Source organism: Nannospalax galili, unplaced genomic scaffold, assembly GCF_000622305.1.
Source record: "Nannospalax galili isolate Female #2095 unplaced genomic scaffold, S.galili_v1.0 scaffold487, whole genome shotgun sequence".
Classification (NCBI taxonomy): Eukaryota; Metazoa; Chordata; class Mammalia; order Rodentia; family Spalacidae; genus Nannospalax; species Nannospalax galili.
Window position 1 is genome coordinate 963212 of NW_008357047.1, and position 9727 is coordinate 972938.

Consider the following 9727-nt stretch of genomic DNA (forward strand, 5'->3'; position numbering starts at 1 on the left):
GTTATTTATAGCTCAGACAGTAACAATAAAATGAAGCTGGGAAATAAAAAGTCCTTGCTCAGTGTATAAAGTCCTTGCTGTGCAAATTTGAGGACCGGAGTTCAGAACCCAAGAACACATTTTAAAGCCAGCATGGAGCTGCACCCCAGTTCTGGGAGAATGAAGACATGTGGATCCTCAGGGATCACTGGCCAGGAATCTATCCAAAGTGAACGGCACTGTGTCTGTGTTCAATGAGAGACCCTGCCTCAAAAACTAAGGTGGATAGCAATAGAAGTTAGACATCAGCCTCTGGCCTCCACACGTGTCCAGAAAAGCAAGCAAATGTCAGACTTCACACACACACACACACACACACACACACACACACACACACACCAATCAAACAAGCAAAATGATATAATGGCTCTTAGCATTGCAGTTTACTACAGTTTTAACCATTCCTTAATACTCTGGTTATAATGAGATACAATATCAGTCCGTTGCCAGTACTCTGTGATTGTTCTGTGCACTGCATAGTATTCTATAGCTTGAAACTGACAAGTCTGAGAAAATTAGAAGGGACGTGCTACACAGATGTTTGAGTAGTTTGGGGGCTTTAGAGCTGGCTCAGTAGTTAAGAGTTTTTGCTGTTCCTCCAGAGGATTCCAGTTCAGTTCCCAGCATCCGCATCTGATGGTTCACAACCGGCTGTAACTACAGCTCCAGGGGATCTGATACACTCTTCTGGATTTCTTGGGCACTTGCCCTCACATATGCATATGCACATACCCACATTCACACACATAATTAAAACAAAAAATCATGTAAATTATGTATCACACATCAGAATCAATTTTGTATATCACACGATCATAGCAAAATCATTTTTATTCAGAAAAGTTGAATGCTATTCAGAGAGAGCTCACAAGTTGTCAATTTTGTTTAATTTTGCCTGAGAGAGAGAGAGGCAGAGTGTGTGTTTAAGGTGAAAATGATATTTTTTTACAAATTTTTTTTGCACTGAAAAACAAAATGTATCAATCTTTTTCAAGGTAGTGGCGGGAATTTCCTGTACATCCACTCTTCTCTCCTCAAAGAAGAATCCACTGCAAGAATCATGACTACGAATTCCTTCCCAGCAAGCCTTGGAGTGTGTTTTGTCCGGTTCTGGTTCTACATGGTCAGTCCCCAGAATACAGGAATATTAAAGGTATGGAAGAAGACAGGGCTCTGTTCATGGAAATATTTATCATTTAAGTTTGAGCATTTTGTCTTTGTTTTGTATGCAGACATGCCACTAATACTGGTCCCATTAACATCTCATTTCTTGCTGGGCCATGGGTCTTTGGCGTGCAGAACTGCCATTCATCTTCATCTCCATGAGGACTGAGCTCACTGATAGCTGCCACCTGAACTCAATTAAGGTGTCTGCTACATAGAAGATAATCTGTAGATGAAAGAGACAGATTGTTAGAAGGGGCAGGTTGTACACATAGTTTGGGACAGTGAAGAATGTGATGGGAGGGATAACGATTAGGAGAATTTTTTAACTCAAACAAAATATAGACAAAACAAATTTTAGATTTGTAATGTATATCAGCTTATAGCACAAAGCAGCAGTTGTTAATTTTTATTGATTTAAGACAGGTCTCCGGCAAATACGGTTATCATTAAAGAAGAAACTACACCTACGCAGTTTGTTTTATGAAAGATTAATGAAATTTTGAATATGGTAACCAATTTTGAGATCCAATTGTAATGAAAAGTTTATATATTAAACCACAACACCTAATGTTATGACCTAGAAGCTATTTGATGAATGGTTACTTACATAAACATGGTTGGAATTATTGCATTTATCTCAAGCATTGTCCCTTGTAAATGGTGACAGCTGTTGGTAAGTGTGTCCTGCCTTTCAGTGTACATTTTGCACACATATATGTGTTACCAATTTTAATGCACACATTTACCTGATGTGCTAAGTATATTTTCCAATTTTTAGTTAAAGATTTTTAAATTATTATTTTATACGTATGTATTTTGCCTGCATGTATATAAGTGGACCACATGCATACCCAGTACCCGTGGAGGCCAAAGAGGCGTAGGATCCCCTGGAACTGGAGTTAAGAGCAGGTGTCAGCTGCCATATGCATGCTGGGAACTGAACCCAAGTCCTCTGGAAGAGCAGTAATGCTCTTAATCACTAATTTATGTCTCCAGCTCCTATTTTCCAAATTTTATAATAAAGAAATTGAGACTCCAAAAAGCTTAGCTTTTTTCCTAGGTTACACAATTATCAGAAAATTGTTTATCAAAAATCTGGCATTCATGAATTGCTGCTCAGTAATCTACCCAAGAAGTATGAAAGGAAAAGCAGGAGAAAGGTCATATACTCCTAACCACTGACGATGAAGAGACTTTTACCAACTAAAGCAATGTGTGCAATATTTATATTATAAATAAGCACAATATTTATACACGCTCTATGTGAATATTTCCCAAAAGAAAACCAGTAAAAAACAAAGAACATTAGCTCTAATAGTTTAGGGACGTGCGAGTTATGCAAAGCCTGTGACACTTTTGGATTTTTTTCATAGGTTTTATATACAATGCATAACATATCAATACATTACCTTAGTGGTTGTGATATATTTTGTGCAGGCTAAATTACTGGCCACCTTGCATTAGTCTACTAGTATATGCCTGTTTATTACTCATGAAAGGAAGCAGATTTGATTCGTCTCCTAACAGTATGCTGCTTCCTCTGTTCAGAAAGAACAACAAATATTCTTTCGCTGTGGACAGGAAGATCTGAGGACTTTCAGATCCTCAGCCCCTGCTTTAACCATGTCTCTGAAAATATCCTTTAAAATACAAATGTTGGTCAGAGTTTTGATCTTGGTGCTTTGTTTTGGGTAAGTTGTAGTTTTTCTAACTAAAGTTGAGCAGTACAAACTAAAAATTGCATCTGTATTCTGGGCAGCCCTCAGAGAGGTCTGAGGGAAAGATTACTGTAGTGAAATTAACCATCAACGTGATGGGTGGTGGTGTTGCTGTTGTTTTTAAGGAAATTCCCCTGTCCTACTTTTAACAATGTTGGTGGGGTGAAATGCACAATGACTTTCCTTGGAGCAATCCTAGTCTTTTCTATTGGATGCTGAGTATGAGAAGTTTTCTTCTGCCTTAGAAGTTGTGAGGTGTAGGTTAGGCTTGGGGCTAGTTTGGAGCATTCTTATAAACACGAAGGGAGAGACTGTCAGAAAAGAAGTTTGCACGCGGTGGGAGGGGAGCAGGGGAGGGGAGGGGAGGGGAGGAGAGGAGGAGAGAGAAAGGGAGACAGGGAGGGAGGAAGAGAGGGTGGGAGGGAGGGAGGGAGAGAGGGAGGGAGGGAAGGAAAGAGAGAGAAATAGGCAGATACCCATTCTGTGCAATTCCTTGATCCTTCTTCCTCTGAGCCAGTAGCTCCTCAGTATGAACAGCTACTTAAGGCTGTCAACAGCACAGAAACCTGCAGCTAGCAGCTTTCATAGCATGCCTGACCAAGAACAGCAGCTGAAGCAAATCTCATTGTTGCAAACTGGTTCAGCAGGTGATATATCTACAAGTAGATGAACCTCTGAAGTTCAACCCATCCTCTCTCCTGATGAGGCTTTTCACCATTCATCAGCTTGGTTTTAGCGTTTCTTGGTCATTGTGGTGGGTGCTGAGTCCCAGACCCAGGACCTCAGGCTTGGCTAGGGGAGGAAGCACTACCAGGGAGTCGGTTCCTCAGCTGAAGTTTGCAGTGCTTCGTATCCCTCTTACTTGGGTGTCATATTTTACTACATTTCTAGGAAAGTGGTTTTCAACTAATGAACTGTATCTATTGAAACTGAATGGGCAAATTCTGTAGATGGGCAGCTCTTTACAAAGAGTCTGAGAACCTGTGTTTGTGCATCCATTTTCTCAAACAATGATGCCAAAAGTCCAATGAATATTGTCTCAACTAATGAGGGGAATAGCATAGTTATGCAATGAGAGAGAGCTTAGAATAATAAAGTCAACGATTATTTCCATTGGCAATTTAAGTATCAAGAAATATCTGTTTATTGATAGTTGAGACATAATTTTTATATTACTAAGGAATCCACATCTATAAAATGATCGTGAGGAAATAAAAATATATACATGATATTTAAGGGTCCCCATAATATATTATTTATAATAGTGAATATTACAATATTGCCAAATAGAAATTAGTGAAATACAGTACGGTCATTCTTATAATGATATACTAAAGACAATAGCGATAATCAGTAATTACTTATAAAAAGATTAATAACATCCGGGTGTGGTGGCGCACGCCTATAGTCCCAGCACTTGAGAGGCAGAGGCAGGCGGATCTCTGTGAGTTCAAGGCCAACCTGATCTATATAGTGAGTTCCAGGATATCTGGGGCTACAGGGAGACCTTGCTTCAAAAAGAGCAAAAAGAAAGAAGATTAATAACAAAAACAGATTAGTATGGATATGTATAGTAGGATGACATTTTAAAAAGGTGTCTAATTATGTATATATTTGCCTATATTACTATGTACTAATCTACATAATTATTTTTATATATGTAAAAGGGAAAAAATGGTTGATGATCTGTAGCTGATAAGATGAAAGGTTTTAACCGGTATTGTATAATTTTACAATTTTATGTTTCTATGTTCATTATCATTTCATCAAACATAGAAACCCTCACACAAAACAAAGAGATAGACTTAACATGGACTATCAGTATACACTGGTAAAAAATGCCTACGGATGTCAGATAGGACTTACTGCCTCACGAGCATGTTTAGTTGGTTTTTAACAAGGCAGGCCTCAATTTCATCACCGTGATATTGTATTTCATCATACAAGACTAAAGCAATCAATGAAAATTGGTAGAATTGATGAGTTTAACGTGAAATTCAATCATGACTTTCCTGTTACATTTTGAGGGTACAAAACCAAATTAATCTGACTTACCTCAGTCTCTGCAGTAGAAGGAGGTATTCGGAAAGCAAGTGCTTCATAGTAAGTAGGAACCCTTTAATATCTTTCAGTAATAAATGAATCATAAGAGAATATTAACATGTCTCTACACACATCAGTATGCTTTGATGCAAAAACTAGAAAGGATAGAAAATTGGCAATATCTAATTAATTAGTGATGGTGTGTTTCTGGTTATCAGTACAGAAGAACTTAGAAAGGTCAGTTTCTATCTTTCACCTACTTGCCCATATATGAAATTTAAAGCACTGGTTAACATGATAGTGGTCTTCTTTTAACCCATAAGGCCAGAAGAGCCCTAAGGGAAACAGATCACCTCTGAGATTATTTGGCACCAATTATTCTGTTTCACAGCAATACAAGGAAGTAAATGATATCTCTTAAAATCTATGCTTTCCATAACATTTAGTGTAATCTATAGAAATGTCTAATTGCTCAGGGAGAAAAAAAATTGAGCTAATTTCTAAAACCTCCTTCTGTGATAACAGATGATTTAATATATCTGCATGGGATCCAGGAGGCCTGATGCTCATGTTTCAGAATAGTGACCTTGCCCTTATGAAATGCTTTTATCTTCTTTCAAAAATGCTGTGAATATTTTGTATTTGGCATATTATAGTTCTCAGTACAAATTTGATTTAAATCATGAATTTCACAAAAATGGCACATTGCTAATTAAACAGTCACATGTCTCTACAAATGCATCGTGTGTAGGAAGCGGTGAAGTCGCTGTGGATGGTTTCTGCCTACAGTTCCTATGAAGCATCCCATTTAGTTCTTTTGTCAGCAGCTTCATGGGATCGACTTTTAGTGAGCAGTGGAAGGGCAACAGCCACCAAGACATTTGTCAAGCTGAGATCTGCCCTGGTTGATTCTGGAATCATCTAAAGTATGTCATTGGATTTACAGCTGTCTTCTGAGAAAATTCAGATCTTTCAGGGCCAACCCTCCTGGCTTATGCAATGGCAGCTCTTCTCCCATGATTTTCCAGACTCAGGAACCTCTGCATAACAAGCAAGAGAGGGATGAGATGCATTCCAATGCAGCTTGTGTCATAAAAGCAATGACTGTGGGTGCTTGGGAATGTGCGAGAGATGCACAAGGCCAGCCATGGGCAGAAACATTATGACAGGAGAGACTTCTCATCCACTGTTTATAACTGTCCTTACAGTCACATAGAACCTGATGACAATGTGAATAATTTGAAAAATTAACCAATGCAGTGTGATAAACAAAGTGTTCTTAGTCACGGATGAAATGCCTCTTAGATTTATATTCACATTATTAGTCAGGTTATCATTCAGCGCAATGGGGTTGTGGCTTAAAAAGTGTGCCAGGAGCCACTCCAGAGGCCCTGGTTCTCCCTGCCAAATATTATTACTACAGAGATAAGGACTTGGCCCATTCTGTAACTGTCAGTTCTACCACAGAAAGTTTCTAACATGCGTTGATTAGAGACATGAAAAAAAAGAGAAACTGGAGAAAATCCAGAGTTTCTAAAGGGAAAATGTGCTGTGTCGAATATATGCTTGTGTTTATTAAGGATGCATATTCAAAACTTAAATAAGCACTAGTTTGCATAAGTTAGACTTAAGGCACATTCATATCAGATTTTTAAAATTTCCTTTTTTATTATCGATATTTAGAATGAAAGTACATTTAATGTTGGTATGAAAGTTGTCAAGAGTTGTTATTGGTACTGTCTCGAGAGTTTATTTTTTAAGCACATTTTCACATTTCTAGCATGACAATTCTCTTTCATTTCTCCTTACTGAAATTCATGTTTATTGTTTTCACAAGTAGTGTGACAGCCAGCTTTGGGGAGTGATGCTAGAGAATGTTTAAGAGAGGAAATGATGACCTGTGGGAAGGTTCCAGATAGTAGATAGGAATGGCTGAAGATAGAAAATTGCTGCCCTCTATATAGACTTGCAAGAAACATGGGCTATATTGTAAATTTCATCACTTCTTTCTTTTTTGAGTAGACATAAGGAAAATAATATGCTATGGCAGCGGTTCTCAATGTGCAAACAAATGCACTCATTTATAGGATATATTTGTATGATGCAAATAATAATGTTATCTGGGCGTGGTGTTTTAACCCCAGGACTCGGGAGGCAGAGGCAGGTGGATTTCTGCATGGTCCACTTAGTCAGTTCCAGGCCAGCTGGGGCTATAGGGAAACCCTGTCTCAAAAAAGACCAAAAACAAAACAAAACAAAACAAAACAAAAAAACCAGAAAACCAACTAATAATATTGTTATAGCAATAGTTAAAACGAACTATGGTTTTTGGTGAAATGCCCATCTTTGAAAATAGATTCAAAACTCCCCTGAAAAATATCAGTGTCCTTCAATGTCCTGGTTGTTAATCTGGTATGTATTATTAAATAGATGAGAAAGATAAAATTTTGTGTTTGACAGAGACACTCAAAATCCTGACAGGATACATCCTTGAGTGTTTCAACATGCAACCATCATCTGTCACACAGCAAGAATTATTGGCCCATATTAGCTGTTTGCTATAATTGGGTATGTAGGTTTTGACAAAAAGGAGATACTTTGACACCTGCAGCAGAGAAAACCATACTGAAACATTCTGTGTATCTCCCATTGTTGGTAATAGAAGAATAACCTTAAGAGAAACACTCGTGTAAAACACTGAGTCATAAATTACACAGGACAGGACGGCACCACACAAAATGTAAAGGTTGACACTCAGGAGAAGGAGCTAATCTAATTTGACCTTCTGAACAGCCTTCCCCTTCACAGCATAATAAAAGTGACCTTCAGTTGAAGAGTTATGCTGCTAAAAATTAAAATCTAGTCACATTTTAAAGACAGAGAAGTGGGAATTTGCAAAAGAAAGTGTTTCTTGCACTTGACTATAAATGGACCAGGTACAAAGTCACCTTGAGAAATAACCAAAATCAACTTTGCTTAGAAGTCTGGGTCCCAGGCTGACTATGACTTCTTCAAAGAACCATTTAACATATTGAAAGCTAAAGAAACTTTTCTTTTACATTTTCGGCTGGTGAAATCCATCAGTCTATATTCCTTACAGTGTCTGGATTCTATGCCTTGCTTAGCAAGCCATTTTCCGTCATAAAAGAGCAAAATATTCTCATTTCTCATTCCATAATTTGGATGAGTAGATTAAACTAATTATTACTTATTCATGGTACGAATGATGATAGGCTGGATTCTCAAGAACTTTTTCTCACATGGTAGCCATTGTTCCAGTGTGAGTCTTTCGTCCTCCTGCGGATGTCATGGGACTTTATTATCACATTGTAAGTTTGTATGTGCATATGTAAATTTTGTCTATTAGGGGAAAAGTGTCTTTAATTCCTCCATTTTAATACTCGGTTCCTATTTGTCTTTGTGTTTATCTGTCTCTGCTTATTGAATGTTAAGGTTTGTTGATGAATGCTCAGTGATTCAACTCAGTTCCTTCTGCTTGGCATAGTACAAGTTTTATCAGTGTTAGAGATCTCTTCTTATAGGCTCTAAGAAAGTCTCATTTTGCTTGTTAATGATTGATGTTCCTGTCTTTTCATCATTTGCTTTATATGTTAAGCATTCCTATTTTTGTAACTGTTCCATGATACCAACTTGGATATACAGTATACGACTGAATTTTAAAATTAATTTTTAGTGTTAATATGGTAATTTTACTTAATTTTTCTAATGTATATTTTTATCGAAGTTTTGTGGATTTCATACAATATGTCTTAATCATATTTAGGCCTCCTCCCCTGTCAGACGCCCCCAGACCCCCCCATCAGATTTCATGCATTCTGTCATATACGTTAAGGCCTATAGAGTCATGTTTGTGTATCCTCATGTCCCCCATGTGAGTTCATCCACTGGCCCCTGTTCAGCCTATTTAGCACCACTGCTTTAAAGACTAGCTCTTCCCTCACCGAGCAGTCATCTTGAGCATCTGTGTTTTAACAGATCCTCTCTGCCGTTCACATACGTTGGACTTCCTGTTTCATCATATTATGGACCCATTTTCTTCGGTGTCTTCAGCTATTTTCCACCTTTACTTGTGTTTTAGTTGTGGTCGTTAGATTTCATTTGATCTTCATTATTCCCAGGATTTCATGGTTTTCATTTTTCTAAAATGTATATATTTCTTATTAAGTAAGTTGAAAAATTCCGTCTGTTATAATTGAAAATGAATTGCATATGTTGACACTATCCCCTACCAGGAAAAGAAAACTTTTGGAAAGATTTTAATGGCTTGGCTCTAGGACATCTTAAAATTGGATGAAACATTACATATGCTATATAAATAATCCACCTGCTTTTTAGCAATCACACTCACAAAAATGCCTGGACTTAATGGCATACTAACATTAAGTAAAACTACATATTTCACAGATATCTTTGCTGATTATTACTTCCATACAGTCCACCGTATTATTTTTTTCTTAATTTAATATGTTTATTTCCTAGAAGTCTAGCAAAATACTACTATGTGGCTTGATCAACAGCAATTGATTTTCTCACAGTTCTAGAAGATAAAGGTCCAGGATCAAGGTGTCAGGAGGTCTGGTTTCTTCTGAGGCTTCTATGATTAGCTTATGTGTAGTTTCATGTGGATCATCCTCTGTGCTGAAACATCTTCAATGTTCCCTCCATGTCCAAATGTCCCCTTCTTGTGAGGAGACAATTCATATTCCAATATCGGAGTTCAGGAATTTCCTGGGAAATCA

General features: G+C 37.6%; 1 protein-coding gene across 1 annotated transcript in view; it reads left to right on the top strand.

Annotated features, from left to right (window-relative positions):
* Positions 1–9727, top strand: part of Malrd1 (MAM and LDL receptor class A domain containing 1) — a 721844-nt gene that overhangs the window by 543398 nt on the left and 168719 nt on the right. Inside the window, exon 31 of the mRNA XM_029557135.1 lies at positions 1035–1192. Within this exon, the coding sequence (XP_029412995.1) occupies positions 1035–1192 (158 nt within the window). The remainder of the gene's footprint in view (positions 1–1034; positions 1193–9727) is intronic.